The 24222-nt window shown below is 36.5% G+C and overlaps 1 protein-coding gene across 1 annotated transcript; it reads right to left on the reverse strand.

The window, feature by feature from the left end:
- Positions 1–2364: 2364 nt before the first annotated feature.
- Positions 2365–23135, reverse strand: LOC127790208 (14 kDa zinc-binding protein). The gene is made up of 5 exons (XM_052319512.1): positions 22939–23135; positions 11532–11589; positions 10902–10991; positions 2754–2871; positions 2365–2658 (listed from the first exon to the last, which is right to left on the reverse strand). The coding sequence occupies exons 1-5, from the start codon at positions 23118–23120 to the stop codon at positions 2591–2593; spliced, it is 516 nt and encodes a 171-aa protein (XP_052175472.1). The 5' UTR covers positions 23121–23135; the 3' UTR covers positions 2365–2590.
- Between the last annotated feature and the right edge of the window lie 1087 nt (positions 23136–24222).

Genomic DNA, 24222 nt, shown 5'->3' on the forward strand with positions numbered 1-24222 from the left:
TACTTGTTGGGTCAATAAAATAACATTAAGCTCCACCATCGAAGTTGCTTGATGTGAGCTCCCTTGTTAGGAAGTATTATTGTTCAGATTGTGAGTTGAGAAATCAAGATCATGTTCCCCTATCTCCAGATCCCATCAGCTCAACACAAAAAGCATTACTCATAGCAAATTTATACCTAATAGGCTCAGTCAAAATTTTTAGATGACCAAAATAAAAGTTGTTGTTTATCCATAATATTAGAGAGTTAGAATTTAAATACTCGAGACTGTTTAATGGAATCAAAATTAAGGCTCGTGACAATGATGATAAGAGACTCAATCCAAATTTATACTAGAGAGTAGATAACATAGATAACGGTATTAATTCATGACTTTTTCTATTTTATTGTCGTTTGCATAATTGAATTTCTATTTGTGGATAAATAGGTCACAGCCAGGCCCCAGCCCTACATAGCAGATGGAGTACAAACAACACAAGAGTTTCCTTCCATCTCCAGGACAGCCAAAGGCCAAGTGAAACTGCATTAAAACACAATGATTTCATGCATGCATGCTTGTATAATTGGCTCTCTTTCTTTTCTTTCCTCATAATTGATACACATATCCAAGCATTATATATGATGCTGGATCCACAAAGCCAGACTTGCTTGGGATTGTCGTCAACTGGGCAAGTGAACTCCTACCATGTGGCCTCAGTACTCACCAAATCTTAGGCTGGGACAGATCTGTTGTTGGTCTTCAAGCATATTAGAAGCCCAAATTGGGGATGAAATTAAGAAAGGGGGGTCACGATGAGGGCCTGGGAACAGGGTCCATTTTCTTTTGACATTTAGGGGAATTATTGGAGGGGTGAATGAGTGTTTGTGGTTGTGCATGCAATGCCCCTTTCCATTAGTTTCATTCATTGATTTTGGAAGATGTGAGTGTGGGGTACCAATCACCTCTAGCCCTAACATGAAATGTTCTCTCTTCTGCAGACTAGTTGTGTGGTGGGAAATAGTCACATCTTTCATCTAACTTTAAAATGTCAATCAACTACCAATCAAAGTGCAAATTTCGCTTGCGACACTTTTTGAACAAAAATTTGAAATCTCAAATTTAAGTCTCGAGTTCATGAATTATTTAAACAGCTATCTATTTATATGATATAATCCACAATTGAAGTTTGATTGTAAGATACGTGTGGATGCAGTACTAAAAAGTTAATAGTAATAATCATAAAATATCACATCTGATAAATAAACTTAAAATCCCAAAAATTATTCAATAAATAATTATAATAATGTCCAACCAATAAAAATTAAACAAATAAATAAACAGTAAACTAAAATCTAATGTGTTTAAATGCAACTAGCTGCACGCACACATATGTTCTTAAATTTATAGAATAATTTCTATTTTAATTGAGTTATTGCTATCATCAACATCAACCCCTAAGATAAGAAAAAATTGATCCACATTTAAAATCTTGCTTAAAAAAACATATATTAATTTAAACTCTAACAAAATTATTTTAATTAAAATCTAAAACTCTAACGTTGTCAAATTACGTAATAAAATATTTTTTCTTAAATTAAACACAAGAATGAGATTCCCCTAAAAGCAAGAACTAGAGTGATTTCTATTTTCAGAACATAGATCAAGTAGTTGGATCATGATAAGTTAAAATTCACATCAGTAGGTCGTGGGTTCGATTTTTTGTCTTGAACAGTAAAGCAAAACCTCCACTTGTAATTTACCTTCTTTGTCAAAATTAAAAACACGAGCAACAAAAAATTACACAAGAACGATAATCTCAAGAGCACCAGTGATTTCTACTTTATTTAGTGTGGCACCTGCTTCTCCCCTTTGCCAGAAACCATTCTAGGTTTCTTCTTTATATTTTAGTACCTAGCTTGTAGCAGTTTTTTTTTTCTTTTTTTCTTTTCACAAGTTGAGGAGAGGAGAGGAAAGGCAAGGAAAATTGCTATTTAGCCATTTCATCCGGTGCTCTCTCTCTTTTTGTAAGAAGTTTTGATATAATTTTTTAAGAAGAGTTTAAAATTTAAGTGCTGCCAGAATGTTGAATAAAATGCAGGTCCTTTCAGGTAAGCCTAACAAAATGACGGTCACCAACTGCTTTAATATGGATCAATGTACTCTAAAATATAATGTCCTCGCTAAATATGGCCATGAATCCCTTTCAGAGAAGCATATTAGTATTAAAATTCATGCAATCAACCTTAGATGGTGAAATTAAGACATGGAATTAATGTTGTCCTCTCATAAGAGCACGGTAGTGGCAGCCAAATCATCAGAATGGGTCAATGTCCTTTAGGAGCTTTGAAGTGGCAGCCAAATCAACAAAAGGAAAACTTTCTAGCATGAAAACACAATAGTACCACAACATACTTTTACCAGTATCTCATGAAAATATGTGAACAGACAAGCAACTGTTGTTGCCCCATTGCAAGAGCTGGGGTGGTCCTTCAACCGTTTATTACTAATAGAATTTCATACAAAGTAAAAACTGATATTCAGTTCTCGACGAATAATACTGGTGGTCCTCCACCGGATGACCCGTCAAGACTGGAATCTAGAACCTTCCATCCTAGCCAGGGGGCCAGTTCATTTGACGTCCCCCAAGGAGGTGAACGTGAAGATGATACACAGATTGACCTGCCATCAAAGTTCACAAAATCTGAAAAATGACCCCAGAAGTACTTATATATTTGTAAATTCAAATGTAAAGGAAACCAGAAAATAGCACAGACATGCATTTGGCCCATCATTAATCACAGTCCTGTATCCCTCTTCAAGGCCTTCCTGTTTAGCAACAAGCTTGGCAGTGTAAAGCAAGCGCCCAAGAATCTCACAGTGCCGTTCCTCAGCCTGGGAGGAGAGAAATAAATAAACAGACCACATGACACAGCAAAAATAATGAAAATCAGTGAAATATATTCTATTGGGGGCATTACAGCCCCCTCCACCCCCCAACCAAAAAAAAGAAGAAGACAATAAAAGAAAGAAAACAAATAAAAACCATAATTTTCTCCCTTTGGCTATTGCCAAGATGTCCCTGACAAACAAACGCCAAGCGGAGACTGATCTCTGCAGTTCACTCATATTGACAAATTCAACCATGTGCAACGAGCAGGAATAACCATATAAACTAATAAACACACAGTTCATAAACAATATGAAGAAAAGTAGTCATTATAAACTCTTGTAAAATGAACTTGAATAAGATCAGCTCCTAATTTCAATAAAAATTGTGTCCGCTTTAGGAAAAATATTGGTTTTAGGAGTTTAAACACATTGCCAATTGCAACAGATTGAATTCTCTTTATGAGATAATTTTGGTTTTTAATGTGCCCAACAGTTGCTAATTTAAATTGTCTTTCGTGGGAAAAGACAAAAGACTGTTTTAGTAGTTTAAACCGCAGTTGCTTATTTATTTAAATCAGCTGTCTTGGGAAAATGTTAGTTACATGAGTTCTATCATTACTTCTTTTATCCTTTTTTTTTTTTTTTTTGCCAAGTGAATAACTAAGGGGATGTGGAACCACATGGCCAACAGGAGCTGTATTGAGACCACACAGCAGGGGAAGTGAGACCTACCTGACTACCACCTCAGGGGAAATGCTAACTAGAAGGGGATCAAGTGACCACTTAAGACTTATCTCCTCAGCAAGTCCCCACTCCAACGCTAATGTTGGATTGGGTTAGAAACCCTTGCCGTTGTTTGCTATACTCTAGAGTAGTAGACATTGGATCAAAACTTCAAAATATAGAGGCAAGTCCTCAACAACATCAGATTGAAGGTGTCATCGACCTTCCGAAACTCACACAAGGAAAGAGCAGGGATCCATTCATTTCACTTTTCCTTCATAGTCAAGGCAGCACACATGGTATGAAACATGTGTTGTGATATTCAACTCCCACTAAAGTATATGTCTTTATGTCTTAGCTTCAACACCATATGGGTCTTACTCCAGTCTTCCACTGATGACTAACCTGAGTCCTCAAAAGTCCTTTCACTTTGGAAGTTTGTGACCAAGGTCACACATCCAACTTTATCATAGGCCTTCCACAAAACATATCAAATATTCACGACAACTACATTTAGACTTAATTTTGAATTCAAAGTCTCATCTTTACCCACTTCTCAAGCGTCAAAGGTGATCACTCGTTGAAAGAGCCAATCTCAAGCCTATTAGACATACTCACAACGTGGTCCTTTAAGCCATGATGCCATAAGTATATTATGTTTTGAATGCAGTTAATTACTAGGCACACAGCATATAAGGAAAGAAAGAAATTCTGAATTTATCCATTAAATAAATGAAGAGATAGAATGTTTCAAAAACAAGCTTTCACTGTTACACTTTACTGATGCAGAAGGACAATCAAAATTGCACAAAATACGGGAAGAAGAAAAGAGATAGAAAGAAGAAGAAAAAGAAGAAACAGAGAGGAGAAGAAGCAGAGAAGAAGAAAAGAGAAATCAATATATTTCAATCATAAAAGCTGAAAAATAAGAATACAATGTGTTGCCTATTTACAGGCAATTAAGGATAACTAACTAAATGAAAACACTAATCTCTCTATAAGATAACTCCAATATAACTGAAAATAAAATCAAATTGCTAACCAAAAACAAATATCTAACAGAATTGAAATATAATCTAAATCTTATTTAAAATCAAAATAAAATTCAAATATCCCTATCAATTTACAATACTAGAACTAGAGATGGGGTGGAAAAACAATAATCATCATTATCAGGACCATTATCAACAATATCCAAATCAATAAAACTATTTGAAATTTGTCCAAAACCAACAAAATCAGTAGCATCATAATAGAACCATGAAAAATCCAAATGAAAACCTAAGTTCAAAAAGAACGACTGAAACCTGTTAACCTAGGAATATGCGGAATTACCCTTAGATGATATAGGCCTCTCTCAACTCTCACAAATCCTCTTGGTGTTAGCAGAAATTGAAACAGAAAACATAAGCAATCAAACAGAATGAAAATAAGAATAAGAAACAATCAAACCACAAGCAGTAGGCGCGGATTTATCCTGGTTCGGTTTCTTTTGAGGAAACCTACATCCAGCCTTAAGAACCCCCGAGAGCAGCCTTAGTGAATTCAGAAAGAATGAACACAACAGTACATCAGTTGCGCCCCTCGATTACAAAACTTCTCTCAAGATTACAAAAGCTATTCTAAAACAGAGACTTTCCTCTCTCAAAGCTTCCTCGAGAACCAACTGATTTTTTGTATGTACTAATGCCTAGCCCTCCTCTATTTATAGAATATTTAGGGCGGCAATTCCTAGGCTTTTAAACAACTGGATATTACCGGTTTTATCCCTTCACTAATAACTAATATTACAAATAGGGACCTGACCATTTATACCCTCTAATTTCAATGCACTCTTACTGCCTACATTCTGGATTTCTCGAGACAACTTTCTAACAAATCTCCACCATTGTCTTGAGTAAAATCCATTCCATTCTTCAACCATCAAAGCCTTGGCCTGCTCTTCCTTTTGGTTCTTCCTGCTGCACCTGACCATCAAACTAACAAACATTAAGAACATCAAAACAATGCTGTAAAATGAATCAATGGAACAACCTTGGATCATACTTCCAGCTGCATAAACCTGCAACTCTCATCAGAATTATCTACCTCCTCAAGGGGTTTTCCTAATGAATACATTCATAACACCAATATAATTGATATACTACATGGTGGGACTAAAGACTAAGCCAAATGGACTGCCCACTGGCTATTTCAACTCCTCTTACCTAAACTATATTTTAAGGTTCCTGCTGCATACAAAATGCAACATATATACCCTAAATGCATAATTTCCAGCTAGGCACACTCCACCATAAACCAAATCCATACATGATGTTATTCCATAATCCCAAAGGTTCCAATCTTTCACACACACAACATCACAACAACAGTGTACCCCACCCGGATAGGCCTTATCACTGCTAGACTTACTCCTAGCTCCCATATCCGGCATCTTAGGCTTTACCACTGTCTTTCTCTTATGTTTGCTTCAAACTCAAAGAACTGCTCAACTCTCTTTTGACTACCTACCAGTCTACCAAGATATGCTTAAGATTAGGGTAACCTAGGTTGCCATAAGCTGTCCTATTCCTATTCCAACCTCTATGCCTTATCTGTCCAGCTTCTCCTCCTTCCAACAATCTCCAACACTGAACTACCACCTCAGCTACACCTTGAGATTCCCATTGGATAACTATCAATGAAGCTGCCTTACATTTCTTAGGCATACCATTGAAATTGACACAGCTTTTCCATGCACTCATTTTTAATCCCTTGGACCATCATAAGAGACTCCAATTCTTATAATATTTTGACTTAGGAATTACTTGAACTCATAGAGAGACCTTCTAAGCAATAAACCTTGCTTACCTTTCCCTCTAACCTCTAATCCCTTGGGCACTCTATAAGACCAATTTCTCTCTTAATTTTCCATGGATACTAGCTGATTAGTGACACCTATTTGACCCAAATTAAGCCTTCATGTGCTGCTATAACCAATGGCCATGTCTAGCCATTTCCCTAGACTTTTCCCATTTCTCAGCACTTACTTAATTCACAAATAGACACTACAACAGCACTCCACCCCTTTAACCTAAAAGGGATATTCCATTTAAGTCCAAGTTTAATTTTCTCCCCAAATTTACATGGCTCCATGCCATTCATTTGAACATGAGTGCATCCCTCTTCTATATATAGAGATTCTATTTTCCCTTTCCTTGCTTAATCCAGATTTTGATCAACATGGGCTTCACCATACAAGACAACACTTGCACACACCATTTTCCCCTCACTGTTCACAAGGACCCTCACTGCAAGAGCCAAAGCTATCTTAAACACTAGTTTCCTCCCTCTCACAATCCAGCCCAAGCTTACACAATGAATATGACCAAAAAATTTCCAGATTTCCCTATTGCTATACTCTGGTTCATAGGTTAGTTTAGGACATTCCCAAAGGATAACACATGCTGTTTTATTTTTCCAGCATCCCAGATTCCATCTCTCTGCCCTTAGCATCTGCTAATTTTATGTCCTATTGGTAGAGTTTTCCCACATAGGTTAGAGCCCTAGCTTTAGAAGTCCTAGGAATACCTATTTCACAACTCTACAATACCTAACCCTTTCATACCAGAAGCAATTTCCAGCAAGCTTATACTCAATTCCAGCAAGCTCATATACGTTTGGGAATTCCTTAGGGACACCAGCTCTACTCGGTTAACCTCACCTAGCTCCACCATGAGACAAGACCTAGATAGGTCCCCCTAGATCCTAGAAACTGATCTCCAATCCCTTGATACTTTACTCTAGATTATTACCTACTAACACCTTATCACCTACTATGACTCTATAGATTGAAAAACCATTTCCTATGATGAGTCCACCCTAAACCTAGAAGCTATGCTACTTTTCCAGCATTTCTAGACACTTATAGGGCATCTACACTATCATAGTCAATCTCACACACAGATGAAGAAATTACAGGGTTTTTCTCTAGGAGTTCACTCTTTCTTTTGGGACAATTCTTCTTAATATGTCCCTCATCATGGCAGTGATAGTATCTTATCATTTTCCTGCCATTCCTAGATTTTGACCTAGACCTACCCTTAAATTTAGGGTCCTTGTTTTCTGGTCTAGTCCCAACTGTAAGAGAATCATGTATAGAGTTCTTTCCTTCAACCTTATGTTGTAATTCCTTGGAACTTAAGGCTCCAATCACATCATCTAGAGACAACTTGTCTCTACCATGTTTTAAGATGTCAACAAATGTTTCATATGACTTTGGAAGAGAGTGCAATAAGATTAAGGCCTTATCCTCATCATCATATTTGATGTCTATGTTCTCAAGTTCCAAACATAACTTCTTAAACTCATCTATGTGCTCCTGCAGTTTCTTACCTTCATCCATTCTAAAGTAGAAAAAATTGGTTTTCAAATATAACCTAGTAGACAGGATTTTAGTCAAGTAAAGGGTCTCCAATCTTTTCCAAAGGTCTAATGCTGTGGTCATTTTGGCCACTTCCCTCAAGACTTTGTCACCTAAACATAAAATCAAGGTGTTAAAAGCTTTCTTGTCAATATCTTTCTTTTCTTTTGATTTTTCCTTTTTCTGTTCTTCAGAGGAGGCTTCAAGCAGTGATTCTTCCTCATCTAAAGCCTCTTCTAGTCCTAGATTCCCTAATAATGTCCTCATTTTCATCCTCCAAAGGCCAAAATCGTTCTGGCCATCAAACTTCTCAATATCATAGCTAGAGGTCGACATCTTGGACACTGTTCTATGATAGAGAATAAGAATGGATGAAATCTTGACAGTTCTCGAATTGTTCTTGAACCTAAAACCTAGCTATGATACCAATTTGTTAACCTAGGACCATGCAGAATTACCCTTAGATGATATAGGCCTCTCTCAACACTCACGAATCCTCTCGATGTTAGTAGGAATTGAAACATAAAACATAAACAATCAAACAGAATGAAAATAAGAACAAGAAACAATCAAACCACAAATAGTAGGCGCGGATTTATCCTGGTTCGATTTCCTTTGAGGAAACCTACATCCAGCCTTAAGAACCCCCGAGAGCAGCCTTATTGAATTCAGAAAGAATGAACACAGCAATACATTAGTTGCACCCCTCGATTACAAGACTTCTCTCATGATTACAAAAGCTATTCTAAAACATAGCCTTTCCTCTCTCAAAGCTTCCTCGAGAACCAACTGATTTTTTGTATGTTACCTAGCCCTCCTTCTCTATTTATAGAATATTTAGGGCGGCAATTCCTAGGCTTTTAAACAACTGGATATTACCGATTTTACCCCTTCACTAATAACTAATATTATAAGTAGGGACCTGCTTATTTATACCCTCTAATTTCGATGCACTCTTACTGCCTACATTCTGGATTTCTCGAGACAACTTTATAACAAAACCAAAATTCCTTGTATCCCATGAGCATAATGGCAATATGTAGGTTAGGGGGTCCGACCACCACACAAAACCAGTTTCTAGGTACCAATCCCTCTAACTTCTACTTTGGAGTTGTCACCTACATATATCTATCTGTTATCGGCTAGAATCCTTGCTATGTAGTCCATGGCTCCTAAGTCTGTAGTCCATAGAGGATTATAAAAAACAATGCAATGCTAGAAACTAATGCATAATGGGTAGAATTAGGAAACAGCTTCGGCTCAATGCAATCACGAGCTCTACCTTCACTTTAATTCCATAATTTTTGCATGTTATAACTTCTCATGACCCAAAAAGAATTATTTTGCAAGCTTCATTGTTTTGTTTTGTTTTTTAACAAAACAAACCCATGGATTAAAATAAAAGAAGCCCATCTTTGTTTTAAAATAAGCCCAAATCCATAGATTAAATAGTGGCCCAACATAAACAAAACAATAAAATGGCCAAAGACCTCAAATTATAATTCCAAACTAGTTGGATTATATACAAAATAGGCCCAATTTATTTTAAAAGAAATCAACTCGATAGAATTTTAATTAAATATTTGCGCAAAAGGATTTCATTAAAAAACAAGGTCCAATCCTTTTAGTTAATAAAAATGGCCCATTTGGGTTTCTTTAAAAAAAAAAAGAGAGAGATAAAATAAAATTAGCCCAAACCCATAAATTCAAGGACTCCTAGGCTAAGGTTCCTTCCTTCTTTTCCTTCAATCTACAAAAAAAAAAGTAGTAGGAACTAGCGTCACGATCAGTGTTATTAAAGGCGCGCCTAAGCACCTTTGGATGTCTAGAATGCTATCAGGTGGGCACAGACCATCAAGGCGTGCTTGGGCTTTTTTAATTATTTTTTAAGGTTTTTATTTTACTATTATTACTTTATTTAATTTTTTACTGTTTTAACTTTAAATTTATTGCTTCAACTACAAATTTGACAATGAGCAAAAGCGCTACTACTTCAAGCGCTCTAATTGAATTTGAACTAAATGAAGATGGAGAGGAAGATGATGTGGAAAAGGATATTAGAGATGATGCTTCTGATAATGAAAATATGGAAATGTTTGATCTTGATGATGAGAATGATTTTTAGATTATTTAAAATTCATTATTACTTAATCTGGATTAAGATTTAAGACCTATAAATTGTTTTAAGATTAAATGTAAGTTGATTTAAAGGCATTTAGATTGCATCTTTTGACATTTTTTATTGTTCTTTTCATTAATATATGTTGAATTTTTTAATTTCCTTGATAACATGCTTGTGAACATGTTATTAGGAATTAGGACCTATTTTATACCTTATTCTTCAATTAGGATATATATTTTCTTTTTTTTTTAGTTAGTATGCACCTAGTTCCATCAGGCGCGCGCCTCGGCTTGCACTTTGCATCTTAGGCTCCAATACCCTTTTGCGCCTTAGTACGCCCTGGGCCTTTAATAACACTGGTTCTTGCAAGGCTCCTTCAACCAGCCTACTCACCTCTAACCATACTTGCAGAATGCAGGGTACAGTGTATTAATTACGCAAGTCTCATTCAACCATCATATCCATTTCCTAGATTCCTATACATATTTGAGAAAACAAATAGATCTTTCATTGATGTAGCTGTGCAACTTAGGTTATAGATTTGAAAATAGAAGTTAATTTGATTTTATGCATGTAAAACCATGCTACAACTCAGACACCAAGAAAAAGTTTGAAACGAGAACAGCAGGAATCCCCATGGACAAGAATAGTTGGCATCAGAAACAAAATCAAGTGTTGGTCAGAAACAAAATCAAGTGTTAGGTTGTTTATTTCATCCCCCATCATGAAGCACTACAGCATCGAGTGATATATGGAGATACCAGAAAACAAGCTATAAATGAATACCTTCGAGAGTCCAGTCAGGCCATCCTTAACTTTGGGAATAATCAAAATGTGTACAGGAGCTTGTGGGGCTATGTCCCTAAAAGCAAGAACCTGCATCAAAAATAAATAAATAAAAAAGTAAGACGTAAAATTGATACAAATGTAGAAGTCATCAAATACCCCGGAACAAAATCCAAAGAAAAATATAATGCTTTTCCTCTTTTCCAGATATCCAAGTTAATAAAAGAATAGATAGCAGCAGTATTCTTATATATAGAGGAGAGTGAGGGGCAGACAACAACTCCATTAGTTTCAACCCCTTATAATCAATTATGGTCTTTTACAGCAGTGGAAAATAAAAATGCAGTTTTAATATTTCCAATTTTCAACATGATGATTACAAGTAATAGTAACAGTAAACCTTTATAACATAATTCAATAATTCAAAACACTCATAAAAATGAGTACAAAATTTGACTAACCAACATCACATGTCAAATAAGTCACAAAGAAAATGCACAATAAAAAGCTAAAACCACGGAAACATGTAAAGCATACCATCCTGAGATTTTTTAGCCTCTGAACAAATAAATGCAAAACAATCCACTCAGATAAAGTTTGTAAATTAAGGTAAACAATATATAAAAGTACCTTATCATCTTCATAAACCACTTTCGATGGTATTTCCTTGTTAATAATTTTGTCAAATCTGCAATTCAAACAGCACAAAAAATAGAAGATTCACATGAGCATGTTAGTGAAAATGTTTCAGACAAACTATGACACATCCTAGCATGCAATTCCATCTTCAAAGCAAAAAGAGCATAATGCAGACAGTAAATTGAAAGAACAAACATGCAAACTTGATCACTTTTAACTACATTATGCTACCTTAAGAGTCCTTGCTACGCCTTAATAAAGTCATGATTAATAGGGATTTCCTGATTTTCCAAAATAAAGCATGAGCAAAAGACCTGTACTTTTGTGAGCATCAAAACTTAGAAACAGGAAAAGAAGATAGTCAGCTTATATATGGTCAAACTTCACCCCAAACTAATCAAAGCTGGGTAGCTGTACATAAACTTTTGTTCATGAATTTTCATATCCAGCAGATAGTTAGCCCACCATATTATGCATGTAGGCAATCATGCATATGCTTGATGTAGGGATAAAATGTCATGGGAGGAGGAGCAGTAAACCAATGATTGGTGAACTTCAATGCAGTAATAGAAAAGAAAGAAAGAAAATTGAAGAGAATTCGAAGAGAGAAAACTGAAGAGAATTCGAAGCTAGGGTTTCACAAGATGAGCTTCTCAATATTGAAAACAGATACTCAGCTGACTCTGTCGAAGTACAATTATCTTCTACTGAATATGTACAGTTGTAAAAGTTAACAAACAGCTAACAAGCTATAACACTAGTTATAACAAACTATAACAGAATATAACAAACCAGGTAACAGAAACACTAATTCTCTTCTACATTCCCCCTCAAAGTAGACCCTGGAACTTTAAGCAAATTTGGAGGAAAGGTCTACTGCATCCTGTCTGGAACAGCAGCAAAATTAGGAAGCACATTGAGACCAAGTTTATGACATAAGAAGAGAAATTTGTCTCTTGGTAGACCTTTAGTGAAAATATCAGCAATCTAATATTGAGTAGGAACATATCTGATTTCTACATCACCATTCACAACCTTTTCTCGAACAAAATGAATATCAATCTCAATATGTTTAGTACGAGAATGAAAAAAAGGATTCTCAGCAATGCTTTTGGCTGCCATATCACACTAGACAATGGGAACTTTAGAAGTGGATAACCCATATCAGCAAATAAGGATTTCAGCCATAAAATTTCAGTAATTCCTTGGGCTACAGCTCTATATTCAGCTTCTCCAACAAACCTGGCAACCACTGACTGCTTCTTTGAACTCCAAATTAAAAGATTATTTCCAAGAAAAACACAATTCCATATAACTTTACAACCAGCATGGTCGGCATCAGTATAGACTATGATGAACAGATCATAAGTAAATTGTGTGAACAACAATCCTAGCCCAACTGCTCCCTTTAGGTAACGTAAAAACCTTTTGCAGGCCAACCAATATTGTTGTTTGGGTGATGACAAAAATTGACCGAGTTTATTCACCACAAAAGCAATATCAAGTCTAGTGTAGCTTAGATATTGTAGGTAACCAATAATAGTTCTATAGAGAGATGGATCAGAATATAACTCCACCATTAGTCAAAAAAAGCTCCCAAATTAACTGATGTAGAGCATGGCTTGTAGTCTTGAATAGCAGCCTTTTTCAACAAATCAACAGTATATTTGGATTGAGTGAGATAGAAACCAGTTTGATCTCTATAGGCTTCAAAACCCAAAAAATAATTCACAGAACCCAGGATTTTGAGAGCAAAATGAGTGTCCAAACCATGAATAAAAGACTTAACCATTATAGGATCAGAGCTAGTGACAAGGATATCATCCACATACACAAGAATGAAAAAGACAAAGTGAGCTGATTTCTTGATAAAAGGTATTGAGCATTGTGGTGTGTGGCTTCTAGGGTTGCGGCAACAGCAAATCAAGGCACCACCATCTACCTTGATTGATTAAGAAGTTTCCCAAGTTTCCTAAGGCTGGTAACATGTTAATAGCGTAAATTGCTGTTTGAAAAGCCTCTATCCAAAATTTCAAAGCCATATGAGCATGGGTCAATAAGGTAAGACCCATTTCTGCAATATGCCTATGCTTTCTTTCAGCAACCCCATTTTGTTGGTGTGTATGGGGATAGGTTAAGTGAGGTTGAATACCATGGATTTTAAAATATGGCAAAAAGGATTGTAATTCTCCTCCATTATCAGATTGAAAGGCTTGGAGTTTAGATTGATATTGCAATTCAACAAACTTATGAAAGGTAATAAGGGTAGATAAGGCATCATATTTAAGTTTCAATGGATATAGCCATGTGTATCTAGTATAGGCTATCATGACCCTCGGAGCAATAGAGGGGCAATATTGTAATAGGGTTACAATAGTTTGTTAGGAAATATTTTGTAATCTGTTAGGAGCACATGGGTGATGTTATGAATTCAGTTAGCAACCACCTATGCTTATAAAAGGACTACTTGTAAGAGAGTGGGATATTATGTAAAATAAGATTGAAATCCTTTCCTCCTAATTCTCTATATCCCTCTCTCGGTTCTCTCTGATTTTCCCCTCCCGTTCTACTAATTTCTCTCCCTCATTTCAACTCTCACGTTTCGATTTCTCCCATACTTCCAGTCTCAACCCTAGGTAACCCTAGGAAAGTGACAATTGATATTAAAGCCAATCAATTCTCGTATGTGATTCATGCAATTCATAGTAGTTCTTGGCTCAGAATTGAAGGTGAACTAAGTTGATCGTCCACAGTTGTGAACCCTGGCAGTCCTTGTTCGACTTTTGAAGACGAAACAACCCAACAACCATTAGCTAAGAAATCTGGAAGTTTCCAACAGTGATTAAGGTCTAGATTGTGAAGGCGAAACAAACCCGTGCAACTTCGATGGTGATTCTAGAGCGACTGGATCTAGGTTGTTGCATGTGACTGAGGCAATTCACTAATTTAGTGAAGCTCATTCCGGCCTTGTCGACAACGGTTGTGACATTGGGGTGAAGCAATACAAGCGATCAGATTTATCATGATCGCTATTGGACTGTGGGTGATCAACGATTGGTGAGTCCAATAGAAGATCCACGAACGAGCTAGGTGATCTCAATAACGATCTACAGTTCTTGTACGAATTTTGAAGGCGGAGTAGGTCCGGTGATTCCGATTGTGATTTCGACAACTCTTCATAGTTAGATTCAAATTTTGAAGATGCAATCAAACGGCTACATCTCGGTTGCTGCTTTGTGAGTTAAGCGAATCAGGCTAGGCAAGCAGTTCTAGTGACGAAATTCCGGTGAAGTTGGAAGCTGAGAGTAGGCGACCCTCAGGAAGCCATGATAGGGCTTATCGAGTTAGCTATCCACACGATTTCTGACTGATTCTTGGCATCAACAGAAACCAATCGTGTCCTCAAAAGGATTGCAATAGAGTTGGCAACTCTACGGATTTGATCGAGGTGAAGTAAAATATTGAGAAACGAATCCCATGAGGCTGAATTAGTTCAATAGCATAACAATAATTCCGATTAAAATCAAAAGGCTAAGTCAAATTCTGACGACCATCACAATAATCACTGAAGCGGAATAGGTGTTGAACTAGAAGCAACAATTGAGGCAGCCTAGGTTTGTTGAATTAAGTTTCAATGAATTTAGGTTTGTTGAATTTTAGTACCGAAATCAATTTCTAAAGAAGTCCTTAGAAGCTGAGCAAGATGTTGTTACAGCAGTGAATTTTCAAGGAATTGAACTGAGGAGATGGCCGAAAAACTTCTTGAAGGTGCACAGCCATTTGGGAAAACATTCAAGGAAGAATATGATGCAATGAGGAAAGTAATCAAGAACGTGTCATGTACCTAGATTACTATACTATAATAAGGAGGGTATTGTAAGGGAAGAATTGGGGCGATAGTTAGGCACAACAAGTTGTAATGCTTGTAACTGATTTTGGTGCCTACTTTTTAGCTGTGGAACTCTTTAGAGGCAGAGAGCCCTGGCTCATTTGAAAGGCATCCAATAACATTTGAATTGCCTTTTTATCTTGATTTCCCTCTTAATTCCCCCCCCCCCCCCCTTGTTCTTCATTCTAAGTCTTCAATTCCCTTCTCCCCACCTAAAATTCCCTCGATCAGATCGGTGATCTGACAAAGTGGTATCAGAGCTCCTTCCTGGCCAACATCCAGTGGCCTTTTACAATGGCCGACGGTACTCACATGAAGCAAATGGAATTGCAACTACAACAAGTGTCAGCGACGGTGATGGAGGTACAACAACGAATGGGATCCATGGAGGATACAATTGGAACCGTTGTGGATAAGAGATTGGAGGTGGTGGCGGATTGGTTGCAAGGAGACATGTGAGAGCAAAGTAATATAGTTTGAGAACAAATGCAGCAATTTATGTTGATGTTCTCGAACCAGGCTCGGCCAACCTGCTACCTATTTCTTGAGGACAAGAAATCATTCAAAGGAGGGGGATAATTGTCATGTACCTAGATTACTAGACTGTAATAAGGAGGATATTGTAAGGGCAAGATAGTAATTGGGGGCGGTAGTTAGGCGCAACAAGTTGTAATGCTTGAAACTAATTTTGGCGCCTACTTTTTAGCTATGGAACTCTTTAAAGGCACAGTCTCGGCTCATTTAAAAGGCATCTAATAACATTTGAATTGCCTTTTTCTCTCGATTTCCCTCTCTCTCTCTCTCTCTCTCTCTCTCTCTTCGTTCTTCATTCTAATTCTTCAATTCCCTTCTTCCCACCTAAAATTCCCTTGGTCAGATCGGTGATCTAACTAAACGTCAGTAGAAAATAGGACGACTTGATGATTCTATTCTCACAAAATTCTCAGGTTTGTGTTCCGACTAAATGCTTTTCTAAGAAGTACTCTACTTCCTTAAATTAACTTAGAGATGAATTCAATAACCTAACACAAGAAGGGTCTATAATGGATCATCAGGTCAAATTTGAGGAATTGAAAGCGTTGATGCTTAATTCTCAATCGACCTTGAAGGAATCTTACTTTGTGTTGAAATTCATTAATGGTCTTAACGATGTGTTGAGACCTATTATGAAAATGATGTGTCATGCCACAGTAGAACAAGCGGTTGAGAGGGCGAGGCTGCATGAAACGACACTAGAAGCCATTGCTAGAAAGCACAGGCGACAGCCTAACGGTTATACTAAGAGCAGCCAACAGACTGGGGCTATTCCTAAGACTGCTGAGGCCCTAGGATTAGGACTGGTTGTTGCAAGAAGTGAGGAAAGACCTAAAATGGAGCAGGCCATTCAGGATGACAAGGGAGGAAGGGTGGTTGCTAGAGAAATTATTGAGACTCCACCAGAGAAGAAATCCACTGAAATGAATCCTGTTACAATTGCCAAGAAATCCAAAGGACAGCCAATAAATTATGATGAAGTAGAATGGGAACAAAACATTGATTCATTAGTGATGTTGACTAATAGTCAGGCTGAAGATAAGGTGAACTAGGATCCAGATCCTGCAAAAATGGCTGGAATTTCTTTAAATCATACTGGCCGGGTTGGTACCTACTTTTTCTCTACACTAGAAATTGATGAAGAGTGGCCAAAGATTGATGAAAAGGTGGACAAGTACAGCTTAAAGGCTGTCTTCTCTAAGCTATGGCACCCAATTGGATCAGCAATGGAGAGGCATATTGTTTTTCCTGATCTTAAACAGAAGGGGGAACTTCCTCCAGCATGGGTTGCTAAATTTCCAGATCTGGTATCCTTATTACAATGCTTGATGTCCCCAAGTCCTACAGATCTCCCACCTACCGCTAAACTACTCCAACATCCTTTGCCTCCGCGAATGGAATATGAATTGTTAAACAGTATACTAGAAACAATGCATGATTCAAGAGACCCCAGTGATTATCACAAAGTTGTGAATGCGATATTCAATGAGGAGGTTCTAAGCACCAAAGATTGCCATGAGAATGTCAAAACATTAGTTTTGGTTAGAAAGGATACTTTCCCTATCCAATATGCATATTTTGTCACTGAAGTTTGGGCCCAAGTTGTCATAGTAGCAGTGGAAGTAGTTAGACAATATTGCACCAAGCATTTGGAGATAATACCTATGAGGTTGATGGGAGATTCTCCACAGCTAAATAAAAGTGCTACCAAACTTTTGATTCATGGGGGAGATAAGATTGAGATTGAGCTTGGCCACGACCTGCAATTACCCTTTGTGAATTGGGTTGTTGCAATTCGGAAGATGTTGAAAGAAAAGGTTGTTACTGGACTACTAATTGCTTCCATGCACTGGCGTAGTTCATGTATGAAGATCCGAGACGGTGCTGGGACTTACAGATCAATGGGAAAAGAGAGCCTTCGCATGGAGATCTGCGAAGACAATATTTTGCAAGTGCATGAAAAGCAAAAGAAAAGGAACATAAAAGCAAAGAGGAATGGACCTAGAAGGCGAAAGAGAGATTAAACATACAATGAGAATGGGAATTGGACGAAGAATAAACAGCTCAGTGGTAATAAGTTTCTTGGGGACAAGAAACGTCTCAAGGAAGAGAGAATTGTCATGGCCCCAGGAGCAATAGATGGGCAATATTGTAATAGGGTTACAATAATTTGTTATGAGATATTTTGTAATATGTTAGGAGCACATGGGTGTTATTATGAATTCAGTTAACAGCCAGCTATGTCTATAAAAGGGCTACTTGTAAGAGGATGGGATATTATGTGAAATGCGATTGAAATCCTTTCCTCCTAATTCTCTCTATCCCATACTCGATTCTCTCTGATTTCTCCCTCCCTTTCTGTTAATTTCTCTCCCTCCTTTCAATTCTCTTGTTCCAATTTATCCCCCAATTCCAGTCTCAACCCTAGGTATCCCTAGGAATGTGACATAGGCATCTACAAAAATGATGTAGAATTGATAATCTATTGTAGATACATTGGGAGTTGGACCTCATAGATCAGAACAGACTAATTCCAAAGGTCTCTTTACTGTGATTTTATAATTAGAAAAGGGAAGTTGAGGTAGTTTCCCAAGTTTAAATGAATGACAGAAAGAAAGAGAAAAATTTGAACATGGAACATGAATTTCATTCAACACCATTAGTAATACAGCAAGGAAAGGATGCCCCAACCTTGCATGCCACTAATTACACACAATTTTATTTTATTCAAAGACACGGCATGACAAGATGGAGACTGAACATTAGACATTGTAGATTGTACAGAATTACAAGGCTTTGGCAAATGAGACAAATGAAACACATCTGTGGAATCAAATACAAACTTACTAGAATTAGATGCAGTAGAATCAAAAGATGGTGACAACTAATAGAGACCATCCTTAAGGTGTCCTCGGATTAGTACTAGTATTGTATCCTTATCCTTAATCAAATAAGAGTTAGAATGAAATTCACAATTACATTATTACCTCTGATAAGCTGAGAAACACTAATAAGATTTTTCTTCATGTGAGGAACATGAAGTATATTATATAGGGAAACAATAGAAGTAGTATTAGTTTGAGTATAAGGTTGACTAAGGCCAACATCTGAAGTGGACAATTTCTAACCATTTCCAATTGCAACCTTGTCAACACCTTGGTAAGAAGAGTGCAGAGAAAGGTTATTAAGACTAGAAGTAGTATGATTTGTTGTGCCATAGACAACAAACTAGGATGGATCGCTGCTATTTGGTGAAGAAGAAAATTGGTTATCTGAAAAATGATTAAAGTTGCCACAGTGAGATCCTTAAACAGAACCTGTCTCACTTAGAAATACCTCACTTGAATCACTAGGAACAGTAAGATAGGCTCTTGGATCAGACTGAGACATGCTGCCACTTCTACCAAGATTTGGATTATAAAATATTTTAAAATTTCTGTCAAATCTATGATAGCACTTATCAACAAAATGTCCAGGTTTGCCAAATAGGTAAACTTTCCTAATGTTAGACTTGCCTCAGCCTCTACGTCCTCTATTTGCACAATCAGCTCCTCTGTTAGTATAACCACCTCGATTAATAATAGGTCCTGTTCCATTCTTTGACCAATGAGATGCAACATTTGCAGTCATTGGAGATGCAGTTTCAAAGTTTAAGGCCGAAGACATAGAGGCATTCTTGACAAGCAGTCTCTGTTCATGTGTTAATAGAAGATATTGAACCTTTTCTAGGTTAACTCTTGACAATAGTTTCGTAGTCTAGTCACACTCCAAACCACTTAGAATAGCCGACAGTAAATCCTTGTCACTAGTTGGCTCACCAATTGCTGATATTGCATGTCCTATTGTTTTGATCAGTGTTCTAAAAGGCGGCCTAGGCGACGAAAAGGCGCTAGGCGGCCCCTGGCCTCTGCGAGTTCCTCCAAATTGGCCCCTTAGGCGCCGGCCCAATTAATCGGGCTTGGGCGGCTCCTAGGCGGCGAGGCGTCGCCTTGGCCGCCCAGGCGTGGTTTAGGCTCAAGACCTCTCACCCAACTCCATCAATGATGATTGTTGCAGCCGCTGCTGCCGCATCGGCCTAGGTCGCCCAACTCCGTTGCCGCCGCCATCACCGCTGGACAAGGACCGGAACAGCCTTCGCACTTACCTGTGGTAACACAGCGACGATCCAATTGGCATTGGCGGGGGGCAACGATGTGATCGAAGGAGGTAGACAATCCGATTGGCAATGGCGAGGGGCAACGATGTGCTCGGAGGAGGCAGGCGGTCCAATTGGCAATGGCGGGGGTAGCAATGTGCTCGGAGAAGGCAGGTTTGAGAGAGAGAGAGAAAGAGAGCGCTGTGAAATTTTTTTTTTTTTGGGGGGGGGGGGGGGAGTGAGAACACGCTGAAATTTGAGGGGATGGGGGGTGGGGTGAGGGAAAAAAAGAATATATTAAGGGAAAAAATTAAAAAATATTAAATTTTCTAAGCGGCAGCTTGCCGCCCGACTAGCACCTAGTGCCTTTTAGAACACTAGTTTTGATTTTCAAAACATATTCACTCACCAATAAAGACTCTTTCTTCACCAAATAGCTAACTAACTGTAACAAACTATAACAGAATATAACAAATTAGGTAACAAAAAAACTAATTCTCTTCTACATAGACTACACAAGGATTGAGTTTTTACTGCAAGTAATCGTACCATGAGTGATCAGGGACAAGGTGCAATGAGGAATGGAAAAAGAACAAAAATAACATGTCAAGTTTTATTCCCACCGCATGGAGTGGGTTACATAAGTTTTATCTCATCAATCATCTCTATCTATGACGTATCTTTTGCAAGGTATTATAGTTCATGCCGTACTTAAAAATTTTCGCTAAATTTTATTAGTCTCCTTTTTACCCATTTTACTGCAAGTTTCTTTCATTGCAGGCATTTTCTTTATAAGTGCATTTACTAGTCTTTTTCTTACATGACAACTTATCTTAATCATGTCTCACACATCCATATCTTAAAATCCTTCCATTAAACCAACTTGCTATCCAAATAATCATCCTAGTCCGATGACTAAAATAAAATAAAAAAAGAAGATAATATGGAAAACTGCAACTGCAATACCAATGCTTTTGCCCCTGAGTCACTTAGGTTAGCAGGGGTCAATTTGAACGTACAAAACCATGTGGCCTCGTTATCTCATTGTGATATTAACCATTAAGGGGGGGGTTATTAAAATAAGCAAGATAAAAGTCATCAAGATAAGGTTAGAATGCTTTCCGGACCAAAATATGGAATAGTCAAGACAAGACTGGGAAACATTCCAAAATTTCTATCAAACTGTTTGTTAATTTTTTTGGAATCCATTAATAATTGTACTTTTTCTTTCTATGTGTTTGTTAATGCATATGATAAGCAACAAGATAAGAGTTTTTTTTACCAAAATATCCCTATTACCAAATTCATTCAAAATTATCAACAAATTTATGATTAAAACAGTATTTTATGATTAATATGAATTGTCAAAAAAATAAAAATAATGTTTTATTTTCTAAATCCATGTTCAAAAATAGATTTAAAAAGAGTTGAAAAGTAAAAATAATTATTGTTGAAATTACAACAATTCTACCTAGATAATTAAAAATGGCCAAAACATATTTTTAAAATTGAATAAAATAATTTAAAAATTGGTGAAAGGAATTGTATTAGTTAATAAAATATATATATATATAGAGAGAGAGAGAGAGAGAGAAATTTAAATTTTAAATATCAGTGAAAGGAATAATGCCATTTAAATTTTAAAAATTGTCAAAATATATGACAATTTAAAAATGTATTAAATAATATTAATTATAAGACTTAAATGAATAAGTTCTTTTAATAAATTTAAATTTTTAAAATGTATTAAATGGCATTAACTATCCTATAAGGGGCATATAGGTAATTGAAGCTTATCCGCAAAATGAAAGATAAATTTATCTAAAGGGGGAGATCAGATAAATTTATCTTAAAAGATGGAGATAAGAGGTCACGTAAGGGTTTTTCCGAAAATGATTGAATAAGTTTAACAAACACATTGGGAAGGCTAAACATCCGAAATGCTTCTCATATCTGACTTTTTCTCCCTCATATCTTGGTTAACAAACACCCTCTAAGAGGGTTCCATTCAGAAATATAAAGAAAACTGTTCATATAAAGCATGGTTGCACTGCTTGGAGATAACATTCTATTCCCCCCCCCCCCCCAGTGATTTGAGGTTTGTGCAATTTTGGTCGGCGGGACTTCAATCTGAGACTTCTACAAATGCATCATATTACTACTTCCCATCACAAAATTTTGAATTTTCTAAGTCCATAATTTTTATGAAAAAAGATAATAACCTCATTACTGGTGTCCATAAATTGAAAGCACATTGACCCAAGGCACAGAAAAAATAAACTATACTCCTCTGGAAAACGATTGAGCTGCCTTGTCCATAGACAGAGAATTCCTAATTGTTGAGTAAGGATCCTACATGAGCATATGGGAGACCGCCAACCATATCCTGGCAAGGATAAAGTATTACAAGCACTGCCGGAGTAATTTAACCCTCGTATCAAAAGCAAGTTCTGAACACTAAGACCCACTACAACTCCTAAGGTCTCTACAATGAAATCAATCTCAAAAATTTTCGGTCAGCAGACTAAAATAAGAACGCACGCCTTTCCAACAGGACCCAAAAACACAAACAAGTGCATATATCCACAAAAATCCAAACCCTAGCTTTTGTTTTCGCAACGAGCAGATCCACTGCAGAGAGAGAGAGAGAGAGAGATGATAATATACATGTTCCACGAAGATATCAGATTGCGTTGACATCAAGCCATCCGTTTCAACACAAATTTCGGAAGCGATCAAACACCCGTACGACGCAAAACTAATCGCTAAGCAGACAGTCAGGTAAAGAAAATTTCATCCATTGTAACAAAAAAATTAAACATGAGAGAGAGAGAGAGTACATGGTAGGAGAATCAGACGGAGCAGCGGCGAGGGCAGCTTCCTTCTCGGAAGCCATGGAAGGAGGAGAGTGACAGAGGTGAGAGATCAACACGCCCAGTCGGCTTGCATTTGCGCCGAAGCTTCTGCTTCTGGAGTTTATATTGCCTGTCTCTCCTTCCCCGGCCCTTTCGCTGCCCTTCATCCTCTTTTACTCATTTTCTTTATTTTGCCATATTTTTTCGCGTATAAGGAGGCTTTAATCCAGGGCTCCATCACCCTCCCTCTTCTCCAATTAGCACTTGACACGTTGTTCTTAGTACCATCATATCTTAATTATTTTGTGAAATTTATATTTTTGCCCATCTAATTTTACCCTTTTTTTTCATGCACTTAAATTTTTTTTATTTTAATTATATTTTAAATTTTAATTATTAAATTATTTTTATCTTTGTATATTGTCCTTTTTTAACTTAGATTTTGAGTTATCCGATTATACCCTTTGATTTATACATTCGAATTAATTTAATTTATATACTTTTATCTATAACAAAAATAATAAAATGAGATAATAAAATACATGTCATATTATGTTCACGTCAAAATATAAAATTTAAATTAAATTAAAAATATAGATTTAGAGGTATAATCAAAATAATTAAAAGTTTTGATCATCACATTAAAAATTTAATTGTCTTTTCATTATATAACCATTTTTTTATAATTTGTGTAATTTTAATAAATGGTTGATTGCAACTGTGTTTATGGTCAAATTAATTCAAGTAATTTGATATTAATTTATAATCAAATTAGTCTTTGGATCTATAAAATTGAATCCATAATACAATCAATCTATGCATAATCAAACCAATCCAACTCAATAAAGTTTGGATAGTTGAATGAGACTCTTAGTTCCAATTATATACAATAAACTATTAATCTCAATTTTTTGTGGTATGTGGTGAAATTTTATCAATTTACACATAAAGAGATATAAAATATTAATATTTGTTTTTTGAAATAATGATAAAGATATATATGTGCATATATATATATAAGAGGCGATCATGTGCGGCTCATTGTCATGGAAAAAATCTATTGTTGATGAGTTTGTCGTCTTCAATGAGAGAGAAAAATAAAATTTTGTAAAACAAAATAATAAACGTGTTTTTTTTGTCATTTTGAAAAATTATTTTTCAAAACAAAAAATTAGAAAACGTGTTTTTTTGAAATTTTGAAAATAATGATATTTTATTCAATAAATTTGATTATTCGGTAAATTATAAATATTTAATATTAATATATTA

Source organism: Diospyros lotus, chromosome 14 (genome assembly GCF_014633365.1).
Source record: "Diospyros lotus cultivar Yz01 chromosome 14, ASM1463336v1, whole genome shotgun sequence".
In the NCBI taxonomy this organism is placed as follows: Eukaryota; Viridiplantae; Streptophyta; class Magnoliopsida; order Ericales; family Ebenaceae; genus Diospyros; species Diospyros lotus.